A 21,690-nucleotide genomic window follows, 5' to 3' on the forward strand; every position below is an offset into this window, starting at 1 on the left:
TTACATCACTAAACAGAGAGAGCTAGAGAGAGCTGTAAAACACTGAAAATTTTCCACCTGTGTGAAACACATGTGCGGGAAGATGGGATGGGGATTGGGAGGGAGGAAAAAGACCAGAAGCCAGGAGAGATGACCAAGACTGGAATATTAATAACAACGTCCCTGGCATCACTTCCTCTGTTTCAGCATCGCTCTGGGCAATTTGGACAGCCCCTCCAAGGCTTTGGTGTTTAGAATTCCAAGAGCGGAAGAGCTGGGGTCTACTCCCCTGGCAAGGTCCCCCGGCCCAGTCACCACACTTCTAAGAGCTGAGTATCTAAGCTGAAACACCTCTAGCAGCCTTCCACCCACAGTGCGCTCCTTGGGCAAAGAGCTTGGCGCTCCACTTCATGCATCTCGCTGCGGGATCCTCTAGCTCCAAAGCATTGCGCTAACCAAGAAAGGCTCGCTTAGTTCGGTTGTAATTGATGTAAACATGATCGCATCTCCCGCACACTCTCTATAGCCTCCCTCCTCCTAGATGGAGCATCGCCTCGCTCCTGACCCCTCCAACTTTAGGAAAAAGCGTGACCCAACTCTCAAATCGCCCCCAAACCAGATACAGGAAACAGACATTTCTCTATAACACTAGGCTACAGATTTTCTAAAGACCCAAACAACACTAACCCAAAAAAAGGGTGGCAGGTACCAAAGGACGCAAAGGGGACAGTAATAACCAATCAGCCAATTCAGGGCACCTTAGTTCTGCAGACGCGACACATCTAGACCCAACAAACCACCAAAGCCAGTACCTTCCTTGCTACCCTGAAAGATAAACGCCTTTCTATTCCCTCATGCTCAGTTCCTTTCACTGGGCAGACTAGAGAAGCCGCGTCCTCTTTTCCTACCCTGCTTTCTCATCATGGTCTTCTCAAAAGAGAACAGAAGGGAAACTCTGATAGCTTAAAGGTCATTTGCCTACTTCAGTATCTCTGGCCAGCGCGCGTCCGAGCCACAGTGAGATAGGGCTGGACCCGTGCAAGAGACAGTCTCCAGGATCGCTAGAACCATTCAAAATGCGTTTAGAAGTCAAGACTCCCCATAGCAGAACAGATCACCCCTCCCTCCCATGGCAGCGTCTCCGCTGTGGCATATCTCCAGCTTTTACCTCTCTGCCCCCTTCCCCGCGGCTCTCCACCTTGAGCATCCCGTCGCCCGGCCCCAGAGCGCACTGGGATGCTCTAAGTTCCTGCTGGGTCCATGGATGAGACAAGAGAGCCTGGGAGTGGGGCGGAGGAATGATGAGGAGAGGCAAAACGTGGGAGCGGATCTTTAGAGACTAGTGTGTGTGTGTGGTGGGGGGCGCTGACTAAAGCCACCCATCCTGGGAAGCATAGTCCCTAGAGGCCAACTCTCACCTGGTCCGCTGGCTGCGACTGGGTTGCCCTGGCCCCAGGGGTGGGTTGCTGCTCCTGCTTCATGGCTGTCATCCCCTCGCCGCCCGCGTCGGAGCTCACACTTCCTCGCGGGCACTTCACACTCGGGGACCGTCACTTGGCAAGCGATCGCATGTCACAGACGCCCCGTCGCTCTCGGAATTGGCGGAAGGGAAGAGCGGCGGCAGCGGTGGGGTGGGGGGTGGGGAGCGCCAGGGAGGGGACGGAGAGTGGCGGCAGAGGCAAGCAGGCTCCCCTTTTTGCAGGATCCCTCTTTTCGACTACAGCAGATCCTCGGACTCCCCACTGTCCCCGCCCCCCACCACCACCCGAAAATGCAGACACCAGACGCGACCAAGTGGTAAGTTAGTGGAGCGGCGGGCGGCTGGCTGCCAGCACCTGATCGCGCCGGAGCGGTGGCTTGCAACGCCGGAGGAGCCAGGCTTTCATTCTACCGCAGTCCGCCACCCGCGTACCCGCACCGCCGCCGGCCCTCGGGGGCTCCCCGCACGGTGCTCAGCGCGCCAGGTGCAGCAGCAGCAGAAGCAATAGTAGCAGCAGCAGCAACAACCAGGCTCTGCGCTCCAGCATCTCCCGAGCAACCGTAAAGCGCGCGGGAGACAACCCGTACGCACTCCCCACTCGTGTAGCCCAAGCCGCCGGGCTCTGCGGGCTCCCCCACCCCAGCACCCCCGCCCACCCCCCGCGGGCTCTGGATAAAACCCGGAGAAGCGGAGCGTGAGCCAGTGCAAAAACCCTCGGTGGCTCCAGAGTGGCCACTAGGCATGCTCCAGCACTTCGAGAAAGCAGGGGTAGCAGGGGAGGGGGTGCGAGGGGGATCCCCGGCTGGAGCCCCACTGGGCGTGTGCAACACCTGTCTGCATGGGAGACGTTTGTCCCACATGGTGACCCAAGGGTGTGCGCCTGATGTCTTAAGGCAATAGAAAGGCTTTAACCTCCAGCTTGGAGTCCCCAGATGGCTGCTTGGGTAAAGCAATGGAATCCCTAAAGATTTGTAAAAAACGACATTAACCACACAAGGTTCTTCTTTGCACATCTTTTTTACTGCATACATTTAAAAAAAATCTTACTTTCTTCCTCGCCATTCAAGCCATTCTCATTACAAAATTGTTTCCCTGAGCATTTGTCCAAACACGAGATAAGGGGAGGGGGCAACAAGGGTGAGATTAAGGTTCTGATCCTCTCCATTCGCCTTCCACCTGTATGCAAGAACTTATACTCAGCGTGGAGCCTGGAACCTGGAACCATGTTATAAATCAGAAAGTCAGCCTACTTTAGAAGTGGAGCACTGTGGGCTATAATTATCAAAGGTCACTAATTTCACCCACATGTACCTGCAGGTGGCTCTTTCCGAGGTGCGCAGAGGAATATATATTTGGTAAATGGAACATAAGCAATGTCCCAGTCCCTGATTTCTGAGTACTCAGAGGATTGCTCATCAGTGAAAGGGCAAGAGGGAGACACATATTCCAGCGTTGGTATTCTCCCACAAGCACGTTGGTCCTGGGGCTTGAACTCTGGTGTTCATGATTTTCATTCAGCAAGCATCCTTACCTGCACAGCCATTTTGCCCGCTGATGTTTTGATAAATTCAGCACTTGGGGAGCAGAGAACAGAGACCTGGGTGTTGGGTAGCTGTGTGGGGGGTGTGGTTAGCTAAGGGCTGTCTTCCTGCCCCAGTTACTCTGTCCAGGAAGTTGCCACGTGTCAGCTGTCCACCTTTGCTGATTGTGATACTACAAAAATTGTATTTACCCACAATGGTCATAATAACAAATCTGGGTGAAGAGAAACCTTTACTTTTCAAACATCTGTGATCCCTGGCTTCTTGTGAATGTGATATTTGTTCTGTTTGAATAGAAATAGCGTTTTGATGGGGGATAATTTTACTTGTTGTAAAAGTATAAAGCATATATAAAAATGAAATACAAGTAAAATAGCTAGCCCATAAATCTAGCAACCCAGATTTTTCTCTTCCATATCGTTAGAGTGGTTTGGGAGACAGCATGCATTATTCAGGAAATGCATCCATCTTTACATTTTGCTCATCTCTTCATTATTGGAGTGTACGAATCCTCTCAAGCGATTCCATTTTGGACAATTTGCTGAACGTGAGGGAACTGACTCTGTGACAGATTTCTTTCACATGGAGCAAGTATGAAGCAGCAATAGCGGCTTCCATTTGGGATAACTTATTGGACTGAATTCAGTGGCTGAACTTGCATCTACTTTTAGTATTCAGTATAAAATTTACTTTACTTATATATCAAGACATAAATTGTTACTCTCTGGTGCCTGGGAGAGAATCTTACTTTTAAGAATAGGTTCTTTTGAGTCTTTGCCTTTTGTCGTGGATTCCTAAAATTTACACTTCAGAAACGTAATCACATGTAAATTGATTTCCCCAAATAAAATATTCTCTCTGTCTCTGTCTGTCTCTCTGTCTCTCTCTTTCTCTCTGTCTCTCTCTGTCTCTTCCTCTCCCCCCCCCCTTTCTCTATCTCTCTCTCTCTCTCTCCCCCTCTCCCTCCCTCTCTCAGAATTGTGAGTGAAGAGACACTGGAACTACAATGTCAGCTTCTCAAGTTCCAACTTGGTTTCTTGCTGAAAGGAAAGTTAATTGTTCAGGAAAAATAAAAGAAGACTTTTCTTTCTAAGAAATGTTTGCAGCTCTGTTTGATATGGTCTCTGATTACAAAATCCTCAAAGACAAAGGCACAAATACTAATTTATAATCTAGTATCCATGTGGCAATCAGTGCTTGTGTTAGTAGGACCCATCCAGGCTCAGGTAGGCAGGCAGGTTTTCCTCTGCTTCATTATGGAGCTGAGAGCCAAGGGAAGCCAATGGTAGCCCACCTCTGCTTCCCCATCTGGTAAAATTGAAATTTTGACACTGGATCACTACTAAAATCCCACTAACTCTAAATCTGCATAATTTTACACGTTCATCTTTGTAAATATGAAAAGTATCTTCTGAGTGATAAGTTATTTACTTATGTTTACAATGTAGTGGGGGAAATTAGATTATTAATATATTCATGTGTTTATATCTAGTTATTGAATGGTAACAAAAAGAGGTCATAGAGTTTGTAATGAGGTGGTTAGAAGAGGAATTTGAGGGAAAAAGGAGGGTGGTGGTAATGTGTGTGCAGTACTCATGCATGACATTATCAAAATAATAAAAATTAAATAAAAAAATATGAGTTAGTTCACAAAAGAGACGTACCTATACATTTTCCCATAGTTTCTTATTACATTCACTTGCATGGTAATTATATTGCTTTATTAGTATCTTTAGGATTCATAAGTGCAAAATTAACATTTAATTGACAAAGTCCTGTGGAAAATAAAAAGCTTTATAATGAGGTTAGGGAAATGATTCCCTAACTAGTGTTTGTTGTGCAAGCTGAGCACCTGAGTTCAGATCCTAAGCACTCACACCGAAAGTCCCTGGTGGGGTTCCAGGCCTGTAATCCCAGAACTGGGGAAGTAGAAGGAGGAGGACCCTGGAGCTTACTGGTAACCCAGACTTACTAAATCAGCAGGTTACAAGTTCGGGGAAAATCCATGTGCCACACAGTAAGACACAGACCAAGAGATGAAGACACGAAATATGACCTCTGGGCTCGTCACATATGTACACAGATGTTCCTGGGCACCACACATATACGCACACACACACAAGAGCCCATGCATATACACGGACCATGCTTACACACAACATAACTTGAGTAAGGTAAAATATAATGAGGTTTTCAAGTGACTCTGAGAATGTTCTCTTATTTTGTTTCTTGGAGGAACTAATGCACAGGCAAGCTAACACTTGTGAGACTTGTGAATAAGTAAGAAAGGTTGTTTCTGGTTCCAGTGATGGGAAATGAGGCTCTCACAACTTAGAAACACCTGATGGGGCCACCAGTAAAATACTCCTCTTAAAGGATATACCTTTGCTGTGATAGATAACTGACCACTCCATTCAGAATAACTTACTAAATTCAAGTCCACCATTGTACTGTGAAAGCTGAATGGCTTCAAATTCCAGCTTCAGGTTCCCATGAAGACACAATTTACACAGTTGCCTTTTCTATAGACTCACTGGGGTTCCTACAGACACCCCCCCAAACAGAAGCAAATACAGAAATGCAGACATCTCCACTGGGCATCTCGAGCAGGATTCCAGTGTCTCAGAGGTGAGACTCTATGCTGTATCTCCTTTCCCCTTAAAATATGAAGTTGAATCATTGAGGACAGGTTATGAAAGTAGATAATGAGGGAACGGGCTCAAGTTATGATTAAAATAATTCAGCATCAGTGGCAAAGTTAGATCGTTCCAGAAATAGGCACGTTCTATCTATTCTAATCTTCCATTTCAAAGTATAGACTCTGGTACAAAAAAGCAAAATTTACTTTCTACCAGCAAGAAAGTAATAAATAAGGCCAGGTTAAACTCTGATATGTCAGAGAGAGACAAAAAAAATGCCTTGAGATTTTACAGAGCAGAGCAGAGACAAACTCTTCAAATTCAGATAAACTAGATAAAACTAATGTGACCCTGAAAACAGCTACTAGCATAGCTGCCCCCTCCCAATTCTCTCTTTTTTCACCAGTAAATCTACTTTGTCATAAACAACCTGCCTTCAGAGGGCTTTCCCCAGCAGGTGCTGGTCCCCCATTGAGTGTCTGTAATGAGCAGAGCACCAGAGAGACTGAGTTTATAAGCCAAGCATCAGAGACCTGAAATAAAATGGGTCCAATTAGCTCTTTTCACATGAAAATGCAGCGTTAGTTCATACCATTTGCTATCATTTGGTTTCGATTTATAAATTACCTCTCCTCACCTCTATAGGCTTCTCAAATGCCCCCACAGTGCTAGAGAGTCCTTGGGTAGAAAACGAGTACAGTGAGCAACGAGCAACGTTCCTAAATGAGGTGCACATTTCAGAAGGTCTTAGCTGGTAAGCTATAACAGATGCTTGTTTAAAAAAAAAAAAGAAAGAAAGAAAAGATAAACAGGACGGGAAGAAAGAGGCATTGCCTATTCAAGTGCTATCCATGCAGGCAACTGTGCCTGTTCTGAGCTTTTTTTACTGTTAACTAAACTTTCTGTCACTCTCTGTCTGCAGCGTGAAGGCTCTCCTGTTATAAAAATTCATAGCCCAATTATGATCTCTGGTGGAAGGAGACAGAGTTGCACTATCCTCAGAGTCATTCCTGTTGCTCACCAGAGACCCGGGGATATTGACAAACAGCTCATTCATACTGAGTTGCAGTCTGAGAGAGTCTCTCTGCTTGTTATATTTACACACCTCACGTCTTCCTTTCACCTCACAGCCTTCGGTGACATATATAAGGCCATCAAGACAATAAAACAATGCTGGTGATTTTTCCTGGGGATGATTTTTCTACGAGGAGCTGAGCTGTGTCAATGAAATGACTTACTAATGCAAGGTATCTTTCCATTTTCACACCCATATTTTTATCCTATTGGGGTGTGTGTGTGTGTGTGTGTGTGTGTGTGTGTGTGCGCGCGTGCACGCATGCACATGTATGTGTATACACACACATGCACACATGAATCTATGCATGAATTATATGGGCATATACATAAGAATGTTCATAAATATATGGGTGGACATGTTGGTTCAGGTAGGGGAAAAGTACAAATGTGTGTGCATGTTATGTGGAGGCCAGCATTGATGTTGAGTGTCTTCCTTCTTCTCTTGTTAAATCTGGCTATGTAGCTTGTCTGACGTTCTCCTACATTTATCCCATGACTTCTAGGGTTATAGATAGGCTGCTATATCTGTCTGGCTTTTCAGTGTATTCTGTAGATGCAAGCTGTGGTTCTCGACGGCTTTATCTGCTGAGATATCTTGCCAGTCCATATTTTAGTTTTTGAAAAATGGACATATACGAAGTTATGTGAGTGAAGGAAATGTGTAGGTGTTTACTTACCCATGACATTTGTGTGGCGGTCAGAGAACAAGTTGAGAGACTGGGCTCGTTATCAAACCCAGGTTATTATGCTTAGCAGCAAGTGACTTTATCCACTGAGCCACCCCATTATCACCAATTAAAGAATATCATTCAATCAATTGGTTATTGGCCCAGGAACAAAAAACCTTTTCATTCCTTTCTGCTGATATAGCAGTAATTTTTATTTCTCATTTTTGTTTGTTTGAAGACAAATAAGTTTTCTGTGTACACATGCCAGAAAGGCTGATAAACATGGAAGAGTGATAAGCAACACTAGGGAAACATTTGTCCTTTCCAGATAACAAGTTTTCTTTTGATGGATTCATTTATTATTATTATTACTACTTATCTTGGAACCTACTATTTCTCATTTCCCTAAACAAGATTTTCAGGAGATTCAAATTTATCTTTTGTTTGACCTTGGGAACTATATACAGTCTTTTCTTTACAGTCAGACATTTTGATCTGTTAACCTGACACCTGATTTTATATAATTCACAAGACAGCATGAAACACATTGCCTATGAATAAAATTTTGTGTTCATTGTCAACTGGACAGAATCTAGAATCTTCTTAGCGGTTGTTCTCTATGCATACCTGTGGGGGATTGTCTTCAGTTCAATAATCAAGGTGGGGAGAAGCATTTTAAATATGACTGGCACCTTTCATTGAGTTGGGATCCTAGACTAAATAGAAAAGGAGGAAGTAAGTCCAGGAGCTGTGTTATCTTTCTCTCTTTCCTTACTGTTAACAGTTGCTGCAAGTCCCACACAACATGGACCCCTCGCCCCCATGCTGACTCTACCTGGAACCTTATGCTAACACAGATCCTTCCTCCCCTATTTTCTTTTGCCAGAGCATTTTATCAAGACAACAGGAACAGAAACTCCATGATCACTTAGGGGAATTTACTGGTTGAGAGAACTATACATGATCATGATCTTGATTGCAAGTTTGTCCGCAAAGAGGATTTCTATTTTCTGTACACTTACCATGCTCAGTTTATTACTAAAGATTTATAAATGGATTCACACAACCAGATGACTCTTCCTCCAGAAACCAAGAGGAAGACTACAAAGAAAATTGATGACCATGGCCATGTTTGTAAAAGTATTTTAGCACACAAAGTTATTTGTTTAGACAGAGAAAATTATAACATTAGGACATCCTTTTTTATTGTAATCAAGCTCATTAAAATTCATGTCCCATTGCTGTCATGTTCAATTTTACTTAATCTATGAATCTTGGTTAGTGACTTGCTGTTGTTATTGATCTCTCCCTACATTTATCTCCATCTTTCTGTGTATTTATCATCTGTCTATCTGTCTGCCTATCTATCTAACTATCTATCTATCTATCTATCTATCTATCTATCTATCATATAACTATCACCTTCTGCTTTATCTATGTTATCTATGTATCATCCATCTGTCTAGCCATCTACCTCTATATCTATCTGCTTATCAACTATTTGTCCATTATTTATATATGTCTCTAAAATTTGTTCATCCTCTATTTCTCTTTCTAAAATAGTCTACCATCTATTGCTCTATATCTATCTATCTATCCATTCCCCATCTATAATTTATCTATTCGCCTATCCACATCTATTTATCTATTTGTCTATTACTGATCATTTATCTACCTACCTGTGTTCATGCTTAACTATCGTCCACCTGTCTGTATCAATTTAGGATAATAGGGAAATATTTTACATTGCTAATTTCCTAGCTAAATTTATAAATATAAATATCTACTGAATGTCACATTGCCTTATTCCAGTCAAAGAAAGAAGAAAGAAAAAGGAAGATGAAAATAAGCTAAATGGAGGTTTAAGATAAAGGGGGACCCCAAGTGTAAATATACTGAAGTTGGTAGGATGTCTCAAGTCTCACATTTTTATTAATGCCATTATAAAGATTTAAAAAATATAACAACCCTATTAGTTAGTTCCAAAACATTGTTCCTGACATTAAATATATGATGTAGATATGCATAAGTTTAAGTTTGCAATTTTCAGTTCTGCTTATAACCTTCTCATTCCCCTGCAGGCAATTTTGTAGTGGACAGTCCCAATTAATTTCAAAGCTTAGCAATTCTTGTAATATTTTATCATTTGTTATATATAACTTGATAATAAGCATCAGAGGAGGAATTGGAGAGAATCTGTAACAAATAACACAGTTCATAAAAACCAACCACTAGAGAAAGGCTCTTCAATTGACTCCTCAGTTACTTATAGGGTTTCATCTTCACTGATAGGACATGGAGAGCTTGCTAAGGTGGATGAACAGTCCTCTTTGCTGGTCTTCTCCCTTCCCCAGGGAGAAGCAGAGTATGCACTATTCCATCTTCCCAAAGAGTGAAAGTTCCCACTAGAACTTTCTTTACTATTCCTATAGTACATAGTTTACTCCATACCTCATACCTTTATTCTGGACAAACATATTCAACACCTTGAATATGGTAATAGAATCTTATCAAGTGTACTAAATTATAATTATTAGAGGAAAACAAATTGCTCAAACTGTTCTAGGTTCAAGGCTTTGTGGTGGTTATTTTGTTCTTGTTTGATTTTAGTACGCAGTACTGCATTGGAGCCTAACTGTTACCCATGCTAAGTAGAGGGAGACATGTCCTTGAGAAAAGATTTTCCCCACTATCTCAATATTAAACTCCTAAAGGGCTGAGAAATTTTATATTTAGTTTTGTTTGTTATTGAAAAGTCCCCGCGAGTGTATGGAATAGCTACAGTATTTTTCAACTTGATACAATGTAGACTCAAAGTGAAAGGTATTCTCAAGTAGGGATTGTCTATGTCACATTGCCCCCTGAAGGAGGAACTTTTCTTAACTGGGTAAAGACATAGCCCACTTTTGGCTGCACTGTATTTTATCATAGAAGTGGAGATGTCAGTTGACCTGACAATTTCAAAATATTCTGAGAGAAACCCAAATACTCAGCACTGAAAACCCAATAAAACAAAGTTTCATTGTGGGCATTACAGTAATAAGACAAAAGGCACTATGGAAGACAATTTTCTGTTCATCTTTTACATTCCAGTATTCCACGTTCACCAGAATATTGCCAACCCTAAAATATTTTAATGAATATTGGTCCACTAAACTTTTGAGAGGAAGAGTCACACCTCTCCTTGGTATAAATTTTGGGTTCCTGTGGTGCAAAGCTCTCTAGGTACATGACCCAGATTGTGAGCAGTCATCTGCCTGACAGAGCTTTCCTTCCTTGGGACTTGACAATAAGGAAAACCAGTTCACATATGTTGATGCACGTTCTTTGAGCTACCATGAATAACAGTGGTCTTTGTTTCAGACTCAAAAATCTCAAGTATTTTATCCTATTTTCCAGAAAATGGACAAGATTGCAAGCAATGTGGATCTATACATCAGGGTTGGTATAGAATAATATTCAGTTTACTGTATTTTAATGAATGCCATGCGATCCATACAGATATACTGACCTATCTATTCCTCTCATCACACTAAACGGTACTTGATTGTGTAGGTGCCCATACGCACTCGTGTGTGTGTGTGTGTGTGTGTGTGTGTGTGTGTGTGTGTGTGTGTGTGTGGTCTGTTTGCATATGTGCATGTGGATGCCAGTACATCTGCGTATGGAGATAAGAAGTGGACACTAGGTGTCTTCCTCAATTATTTCCCTCCCTACCTCTTGTGACACTGAGACCTGAAGTGCCCCAATTCTGCAAGATTTTGACCAGAGAGCTTCAGGGGTTTACCTGTCTTTACTTCCCCCATTGTTGGGTTTACAAACACAACACCCTGTGCATGACTTTTATGTGGCTGCTGAGTAGGTATCAAACCCGTGCAAAGAAAAAGTGATCTGGAAAGTGAAACAGCAACCCATTGTAGATATACTGAATTTGTATATAAAAAAGGCTCAATTTGCAGTTGGGAAAAACTTTTATTTATATACAAATTCAAGGAAACATAATAACATCTAGGTCAAATGCCGTGTAAAAATTGATTTTAAAAACAAAATAAGAGAAAAACTGGTGACATAGGTCAGTAGGTAAAAACACTTGATGACCTGGGTTCAATACCCAGGTACCATATGAGGAAGCAGAGAGCTGACTTATCCAAGACCTCCTATAACCTTCACACTCATTGTGGCAAATGCACATGCATGCATACACACACACACACACACACACACACACACACACACACACAATATAAATATGTATATTATAAAATAAGTAATTTAAATATATAATATAGTTATATGAAAGAAAGAAAGAAAGAGAGAAAGGAAGGAAGGAAGGAAGGAAGAAAGAAAAGAAAGAAAGAAAGAAAGAAAGAAAGAAAGAAAGAAAGAAAGAAAGGAAGGAAGAAAGAAAGATGAAGAGAGGGAGGAAGAAAGAGGTTACCAGAGACAACAAAATGTGAAGGTCAAAGACCGTTAAGCATACAATTGAGAAGACTTCCTCACTAGATGAACATCAAGTAGGAAAATATATACAACTTAGAAAGAAATCCTATCATTTTTTATTAGATATATTTCTTTACTTACATTTCAAATGTTATTCTCTTTCCCAGTTTCCTGTCCATAAGCCCCCATCCACTCCCCCTCCCCCATATGGGTATTCCCCCCATCCATTCCCCTTATGGTTCCTCCCCATATTCCCCTGCACTGGGAGTCCAACCTTGGCAGGACCAAGGGCTTCCCCTTCCACTGGTGCTCCAACAAGGCTATTCTCTGCTATCATTTAAGATATTTAAACTATAATCTTTTTGAAAAGTTACTTTGTATTCCTGAATGTTTGGGTGGAATAAGTAAAGGTTAATACTTTAAAGAAACCAAAAGTAATTCTTTAGTATGTAGCTAAAGTAGTTGGCTATAAAATTAATTCATATTAGATTGTTTTTTTTGCTTTGGAACAGCACTTCTCTCTAAAGAGAGGAGATAAAGTAGTATATTTAAGAAATTCGAGGACAGATAAGGTGGAGGAAAAGTTCTCTATGGTAATACTGAGTGTCAAACACACAGGTTATAGAGACTCTTACCACTCAGGAAATACCGCCCTAATGAGTGTCCTTTAAGGAACCTAAGAATAAAATTTAAAACTCTTACAATGACAAAATCACCACAAGTAAAAATATCAAGCAAGTGTGATATGTAATTTTAGTTTATAACTAATTATGTGACACTCTCATTCCCCATTGACTAAAGCCTTAAAAATCAAGTTCACCACAGCGTCTGGAAGTGGCTCAGTGGTTAAGAGCACTTGTCCCTGTTGCAGAAAACCAGAATTTGGTTTCCAACCTCCATATTAGGGCTGCACATAACCATCTGTAATTCTAGTTCCAGGAATCTGCTACCCTCTTCTGACCTTTGTGAACATTAGCACTTCCCATAGCGGAGCAAACACATACTCATAGACACAATTAAAAGAATGAAACAAAACATTTCACATTTCTCAATCTACCAAGAAAGAAGATTCCAATCAAAAAGTTTCCCTTAAAAAGCACGGAAAAATTCCCTTCCTCTTTCCCTCTAAGGCATAATATTAGTATTGTTTCTGTTGCTGTGATAAAATACCATAAGCAAAAGAAACTCTGAGGAATGAAGTGCTTCTTTTGACTTATACTTCGTGAGGGATAGACTCCATCATGAAAGGGGAGGTGTGGCAATGGTGGAGGGAGGCCAGCCTGGAAAACAGGAAGGAGAGCTGGCTATAATCAGGAAAACCCATCCCCAGGAACAGATGTTCTTCAGCTAGATCCATCTTCCATTAGTTTCATAACCTCTCAAACAGCATCAACAAGTCTTCAAATGTTGATCCAGTGTGGAACATTTCCCCCCAAGGAGGCAGTTACGAACATCTCTCCTGTATAGCTACTTGTACCCATTTCTCAGAGGACGTGGACTTACACAATTAGAGACCACGCCTCTCCAGCAGTAATTAGCTGATAAAAACAACCTGTGGTTTCTAACTAAATTTGACTTACAAATAATCAGTACATGTGCATTTTTACTACAAGAATATCTCAGGTTTGCTAATATGCAGTTTCAACTGAATTTGTAGTTTTAATATGTACATCTGGCAAACTTAGGAGAAATGATCAGGTCTTGTGCAAAGATTGGGGTAATAAAAGACATCCAGGCTTCTGAATAAAGTATGGAATTCAGACTGAGGATAAGAACTATATCAGCCAGAGAAGAAACAAAACTGACCTTGACAAGGCTCTGTCTAAGCAAAGAGAGAGATCTAGTTTTCAATAAGTGCCATAGGTGTGTTGTCCATCAGACATGTTATAATGCTAACTGATTTTCTTCTGAAATGTAGAGTCATTTTATTACTAGCGGAAGTATCAGCTAAAGAACAGTATAAAGCATTGAATCTGATTTTTTTTGGGGGGGAGAGATTGAGACACTTAGCAACCACAACATAAATGACAGGAAGCATCTCCAAGATGCAAAATTACTCAATGCAATATATACAAATAATTAATTTGAAAATAAGGTAGTATCACTGTGAAATATCTGATAAGATATTTGATCCATGTATTAAATGTCAATGTGGCTCTCAGGAAAGGAAGTACAGATTATTTATAGTGCTGCCAAATGACCCAAGATGAGTCTAATAGAGAGTTCTCCTGACCGTCTACAAAAACAGAGATGAGTACATAGATGGGCACCAGGACTGTAGAAACAATCGAGCCATTCTAGGGCAGACTCCCAAAGACAAAGACAAAACAAAACAATAAAACAAAAACAAAAAACAAACAAACAAAAAAACCCCCAAGATTATTATAGACTCATGTAAAGGAAGGAAGAGCAGTTTATTTTGAGGTGAGAGATAACTGATTGACCATATTATAGCTAAAAGACATTTTGATTTGAAAACTGATAACAAAGTTATAGTGCTCCACCTTGTACATTTAAATATAAGCCATAAAAAAATGATCATTAGTGAGCTCAGGTCAGTAACTAGTTTTGTAAGAATAGTCAGAGCATGTGGTTAGGTCTCTAGGAGGCCAGACATATTTATACTTTGACGTGTGTGTGTGTGTGTGTGTGTGTGTGTGTGTGTGTGTGTGTGTGTTGAGGGTCAGAGATAAAAACAACTTTTGCTTTGTACTGTTGGTGTATGTGGTAAATGTGAGTGCATGTGTGTGTATGTGTATGTGTGTGTGTGTGTGTGTGTGTGTGTGTGTGTTTTGAGGGTCAGAGATAAACACTTTTGCTTTGTACTGTTGGTGTATGTGGTAAATGTGAGTGCATGTGTGTGTATGTGTATGTGTGTGTGTGTGTGTGTGTGTGTGTGTGTCTTGAGAGTCAGAGATAAACACTTTTGCTTTGTACTGTTGGTGTATGTGGTAAACATGAGTGCGTGTGTGTGTGTGTGTGTGTGTGTGTGTGTGTATGTGTGTGTATGTTGAGGGTCAGAGATAAAAACAGCTTTTGCCTTGTACTTTTGGTGTAAGTGGTAAATGTGAATGCGTATGTGTGTGTGTGTGTGTGTGTGTGTGTGTTTGCGAGTGTGCGCGTGCACCTGAATGCCTATACTTGTATTTTGTTTTAAAATAAAAGTTTTAAAAGTGCTTAATCGAGTTCCTGGCTCTTACTAAGCACTCAATAAAAGGCAGCTATTAAAGAATATAAAGTAAAAGACAGTGATTACTCTGAGAACAGGCTTTCTGTGCTGTTTTAAAGTGAGGCTGAGACACCAGCTCTTCAGGGTCACACTCTCTCTGCAGCGAATGTACAGCTATAAAACTGCTCCTGCCTTTTCAAGATGTGTTTACGGTATTGAAAGCCGGATGTCAGCCTTGCTTTGAGACATCTTCAGAGTTAGTAAACACCAACACAGGCTGTTGTTTTATTTGCTGTGGTTCGTCAACTCAAGGCCATTAACTCATTTACCTACTGTTAAAACAATATAGATGCAGCCGGGGTTCAACACCAGGGGCATAGATTGCAGTTTGAGCTCTATCTTATCAATGGAAAGTTTATTTCAGACAGATATATCTATTCGTTCAATTCCAGGTTTACCTTGGAAAAAATCAAGGGGCCCCAGTCTTAACCTCCTCTTACAGATAACAGAATAACACACACTGTGTCATCCAGAACAGTAATATCTCCATGGGCAGCTTCTGTACTTTCAGGCGGCCATGCTTTTGGCCCCTATAAACTAGTTTATTTGTCTTTGAGGGGGCTGGACTCCATCGTCTACAATTTCCCAGCCATAAATGGGTATGTAACATGCTATTCAGACAAGTTCTTCCTTATTAAAAACATGTCTCCTTTTCATATGGCCAAGGCGCCTTCACCTAAGCAGCTGCCTTGGCACCGCCTGACCTCATAGTGCTGTGTCGCAGTACGGTATCTTCCCTCGGAAGGATCCCTCTGATTGGCCAGGAAATGCTACAATCTCATTTTATCGTCTCTGAAGATGTTCGCTCAGATGCATATTCTCTCCATCTAGAGACATTCTCTAGTTCATTCTGATTCCTCTGAGAAGCTACCTGAGCCCTACTTCTGTAAAATGTTTTCTGCTTTCCACTCCCAGGGCACTTGATTTTTACTTACGCATTTCTCGCATGCCATTTAGTATCTCGTGCCATTAGCTACTATGCAACCGTTAAACAATTCTTTCCACTCCACCAGCCTACTGAGTCCATTTTCATGTTTTGAATTTTTCCTGTGAATAATAATAATAGTGAAAACAATAATGGTTCACATTTATTGAGTGCTTAATGTGAAGCAGGCACCATCTAATGCTTTGCCATGCAATAACTCTAGAAGGAAGATCCCTGCTTCCATTTAAAGTCAGAATGCCAAAACCTGGGGAAAAAACGTGCCCAAGGTTGCCTAGCTAGCGCTTGTAATCCTACTGCTTACACACTTACTGATGCATTGCCTTGTTAAAAGTTGTAAGCAATATATAATTATCTATCAAATCCATAGATTTCATACACTGTATGTTATATCACCTTTCGCTTGACTCAGCCTGTCTTGAGATGGCCTCTTTGTTTCTTAATATCAGGCAGAGGAATGCCCAATCTATGATCAGAAAACTTGGTGAGATTTTGTTTGTTTTATTTTGATTTTCCTCCAATATTACTTTTAGGATTTTCTCCATATTGGAAGTCAGTGTGGAATAGATTTTTCACCATGTCCTAATCAGGAGATAGAATACAACTGTCTACATTTTACATATATGGGCACGATTTTCAGTATAAATTATTCTATGAAGAAATTTATTTAGTAGTGCATTTAAAGGAGAAAATATGCTATAAGGCATAAACAAAATATTCAAACTTCTTCTGGAAAATAACATACTCTAAGAATACTAGTGCAGTAACTATTTTATATGTCTTACAATATGTTTAATTACATTTATGCAGTGTGTGTGTGTGCGTGTGTGTGTGTGTGTGCCTGTGTACGTGTGTGTGTGTGTGTGTGTGTTTGTGTGTGTGCACACACGTGTGTGTTTATGGATTCATGTGCCAAAGACTGTCGGTGCTGTATACATGGGGATGCAAAGTGCATGCAGAGAGGTCAGAAGACCCCTTTGGGGAGTTAATGCTATTCTTCCATTATGTGAATCTAGAGGAGAAACTTCGGTCATAAAACTTGGTGGCAAAAAGCTTTTACCTGCTGAGTTAGCTCACTAGCCCTAATGCCAGTGAGTTTTATCTTGAGTGTGTCTTCTTGGGCTTTCCCTCATCCTCAGCATAAAGAGACTGATGGGAGGAGTTAGAATGCAGGAATAAGGATTTTATTTTTCCCAACATTTAGTTGGCTTTTACCATTGCTCCACTCAGTTTTCTGTCTGACTCAGTCTGTCTTGAGATGGTCTTTTTGTTTCTTTTTTTTTCCTTTTAAAACTTTAATAATGAACTATTAAAGTATAGAATTCTATAAACATGACTGAACAAAGTTTTTTTTCTTAAAATTGCGTATGATAATCTGAAAATTGTAGAAAAAAATCTAGAAAAAAACAGAAAAGTTTCATTAAAAAGTAGATATTATATATAACATATATGATGTCTATTTATGTTATATATATTATGCATAAGATATAAGATATATATCTTTTATATAACATCGATGATACATAGATGATAGACAGACAGACAGACAGACAGATGAATAAATAGATAGTCATTCTTTAAGCAAGAGCCTTGTAAGGTACAAACTTTTCTTTCTTTTTTGCTAGAATACCTGAAAGTTCCTCCTAGGTTGGATGAGTTCTTAATCCTATGGAAAGGAAGACATCAACTCATTTTTTATGCATCCATGTGAGCCAAGAAGTGACACTTTGTTAGTTTTTTTTGTTTCTTCATTTCATGTTGTTTTCTTCATTTCTATTAATTTATTATTCCTACTTTATTAGGTTCTCACATTCATCGTCTCAGATCTTGCCTAACTATATACTATTAGGAATCCCTTTTCTTTCTTCTCTTCATCTCGTACTCTTTTCTTTTCCTTTCTCTCTTTAGATTTTCCCAATTTATAGTAAGGTTGAATGCCAACAAGTTTACCATAACTTAAAAATGTTAGAAGTGGAAATTAAACTTACAACACCCACACCATGAACAATTACAGATGAGTCCAGCCTGCTCTAAACATGATGAGAAGACCTGAACTAAACTATAGTTGAGATGAATCATTTGAGTATAAAATGCATTTTATAATAAGGTGTTAAATATCTCATGTACTTTGCTAAATAAGATGTTGTAACCAAAACCCTGAATGTTTGTGTTAGCTCACTATTCTGTTTAGTTGAAAAGCATCAAGTTGTTGTGTCTGGTATTCTATATGAACAATAAATATAACATAAATAAATTTGCAGAAATAATTATTATCTATGCATTTTAACCATCATATATTATCTTTATGTCATTTATATATCTTATCTTACTTTTTATTGTCTACTCATCATCTATCTACTTCTTTACATATTATGAATGAATCATCTATGTATTATCTATCACCTATCTTACCAATCTGTCATTCAATTACCTATTAGCTAACTGTTTGTCTATTAACTGTTTATCCTCCTTTGCATCTATTATGTATGCATTTATCTGTCTGTCATCTGTCTGTCCATGTATGTATGTATATATGTATGTATGTATGTATCTATATATGAAGGAAGGTATGTATGTATCTCTCTCTCTCAATCTATTATCTTTAATGTAACTAGCTGTTATCTGTAAACTATCTTCATATCTTCTAGTTATTCAGCTATTTAATATACTATATTTATTTATCTACATATCAGATCCCTATCCATTTATCCATCTACTTGTTTGTCTAACTGGGTATTATTTTGTACTCAAATCATTACATCATTTTTATCACAAGGAAATGCTTAATAATTCCTTTGCTGTTACCTCATGGTGTCCACTCTCATCTCTATATACAGGTAAACTGATATCCACATACACATATGCAAACATGAACATACACACACACACACACATACACATACACACACACACACACACAAAGTTTCACTTTCTTAAATGTGGTAAAGAAAAAAAAAACCCTATCTATAGCCATCAAGATCCTCTGGTACATTACAAAGTCAAGGATTTCACTTGAAGTACCGTGTTTTCTGGGCTACTTGGGACCAGGCTATAAAAAAGAGACTACTCCTAAAATATATATGAAAATGTCATTGTTGAAAAACAGCCTTTGGTAGAGGCTGACTATTAGCATTGCTTTCCTTCCTCCTTGCTGAACAATATGTGTCAGGCAAGTTTGCTTCTACAAGGTGTGCCTATCCCACACCACAAAGCCACCCATGTTTGTGTCTTTAAATCATACAAATAATTCCACATGTACACGATTAAGTTCTGCTTAAATATAGCAGGATCAAGTCTGATGCTTCATCAATGTCTTTGGCACATTGAAAGTCAGCCTTGTTTTAGATTTCTTATGTTTTCCATGTCAAAACCTGCATCTGTTAGAATTCACAGCCTTGTGGGACTTATCCTACATCAACATAAAGGACTTGTCCTCTGATCACCCCAATTTTTCAGCCATTTTCTCCTCATATTTTATATTTTTCCCAAGCTTATGGGTCGGTTTTGTTTTGCCAAACATTGCATGTTATGATAAAAATCTCCTTAGTTTGGAGATTGATGTTACTGTTGTTATAATAATTACAATAATAAATCATAATTTCTAGCAGTCTATAGGTTTTCTTAGTCTTTGCTTCAAGTTTCTGAAAACACCAAGGGTCATTTTTCCCAACAGATATGAGTAGGTGGTAATGATGTACCTTCCCTTGTCTTGTTTCTCCCTTTTATCAAGGGCCACTCCATACAAATTTTCAGTACCATATACCTCTGCTGCTGTCATGATACGATCTGATGTGGACACAGACTGAGGAAAGTCACTCCATAAGGTGAGCAGAGCAGGAAGATCAAAACTTGTTATCTTCAGAAATCCTGACATATGATTGAAATATTGCTCAACTACAAGCACATGGTTGTCAAATGACACTTCGTTTAAGGAAATTCAAGTTCAAAGCTCAAGTTCAAAGAACAGTAGTTTCTTAAATTCCTTAGTGTGTCAGTGAATATCCCCAGAGAACAGTGATTTCCTTTCCTTATTTAGTCAGAGAGATCAATAGAGACTGCTGAGACGTTTCCAGAAACCTAAAACGTCAAAGACATGGAGTACCAATGATCTTCTGAAAACATTCTAGATCTCACCATATCTACCCCTGATATTCAATTTAAATATTTTGTATCAGCAAGGAACCTCCTCTCCTCTTGGGGGTTGGTCTGGTGCTCCTGTGAATTCCAATGCTAAATACTGGCCCTCAGGATCTGGTGGCAGTCCAGCAGAACACACTCTCATCTACACCAAATGATGCTGTATAAACTTTGGTCAGAAATCTCCTTTGACTGGCTAAGTAAAAGTGGCTGATAGCCAGTTATTGGGGAGAAGAGATGTATGTGGGCTCCTACTCTGGGCTGAGGGTTGCAGGTAGGGTTCCCAAAGCTGGGAGAAGAAAAGAGGAGATGGAGAGAGCAGGAGGCCACCATCAGAGGGGATGGGCCATAAGCACCTGACCTGGAGAAGTCCACCCTAATGACAGGCTGATGGAGCAGAAGAGCCCAGGCAAGCCTCAAACAGCAAGTAAATTGGCAAACACAGATAGGAATGAACCAGTCTGATAGTTTTATAATACCGGAGTAATCACCTAGTAATGGTGCTAAATCTGATTAAATGAGTCAATAAGACTTTGTCTTGATTACTGTGGGGCTGGTCAGCTCATAACATGAATAGAGTTATTAAATATATATAACAACAACAGCCTCTTTTGAATTTTCAGAATGAATTTCTGGGATTGTTCTGCCTCTAGTTATACTAGACCCCTGGCTTCCTTCTGAGCTTCCTTCTGGGAGCTGACCCCTAGGGCTAAGGTTACGATGCATACTATTTGTTCTCAGCCTCTGACTTCGTGCCAGATTAGAACCTTGAGCTCTGACAAGTAGATGGTTCTGGAGTTCTGGAATCTAGCCTTCGCCTATTTTTGCACCATCCCTGTGCAACTGACTTTGATTAACTGATCACTGAAAAAAGAAGTGAATGATTTTTTTACAAAGCCTGAGATTGTAGGCAGTTGATAAATATTAAATAGGGGTGAGGAACTCAGCCTTTAAAGGAGAGACGGAGCATTGACATCTGACTCTATAACATATGTCCTCGATATCTGTGAGTCATTTAGGTTAGAAAAGATGAACAAAAGAAGAGAGCAGACATGCTATCACAAACCGTAGCTTCATGGAACTTCCAATCCTAAACTTGCATGTCTCTAAACTTCATATTGCTTAAGATTCTGTTTTATTTTTAATTATGCATTGAGGGTTGGGGGTGGCTATGTGCACAAGAGTATAAATGCACATGAGTGGTGACCAGAGGAAAATGACTATCATTCTTCTCATCTTTTTTTTTCTTTTTCTGATACATTTTTTATTGGATATTTTCTTTATTTACATTTCAAATGTTATCCCCTTTCCTGGTTTTTCCTCCAGAAACCACCTATCCCCTCGCCCTTCCCCTGTGTTTCTGTGAGGATGTTCCTCTGCCCACCCACCCATCCAGTCCCTCCAGTCTCCCCGCTCTGGCATTCCTCTGGTGCTTGGAGCCTTCACAGAACCAAGGACTTCTCCTGTCATTGATGCCCAACAAGGCCATCCTCTGCTACAGATGTGGCTGGAGCCATATCATCAACATTCTTCTCTCCAGTCGCACCTAAGAAAAAC

At 40.2% G+C, this 21,690-nt stretch overlaps 1 protein-coding gene across 4 annotated transcripts in view; it reads right to left on the minus strand.

The window, feature by feature from the left end:
* Window positions 1-21,690, minus strand: part of Dpp10 (dipeptidyl peptidase like 10) — a 1,676,457-nt gene that overhangs the window by 818,627 nt on the left and 836,140 nt on the right. The window contains exon 1 of one of the 4 annotated variants that reach the window (NM_001415116.1): window positions 1,398-2,058. The exons of 1 other annotated variant lie outside the window; for it this stretch is intronic. In NM_001415116.1, coding sequence (NP_001402045.1) covers window positions 1,398-1,469 — 72 coding nt within the window. In that variant the 5' untranslated portion in view covers window positions 1,470-2,058. Of the gene's footprint in view, window positions 1-1,147; window positions 4,632-21,690 lie in introns of those variants that run through there. 2 more of the 4 variants (NM_001415117.1, XM_063272512.1) reach the window with 2 other exon arrangements.

This window comes from Rattus norvegicus, chromosome 13 (assembly GCF_036323735.1).
Source record: "Rattus norvegicus strain BN/NHsdMcwi chromosome 13, GRCr8, whole genome shotgun sequence".
In the NCBI taxonomy this organism is placed as follows: Eukaryota; Metazoa; Chordata; class Mammalia; order Rodentia; family Muridae; genus Rattus; species Rattus norvegicus.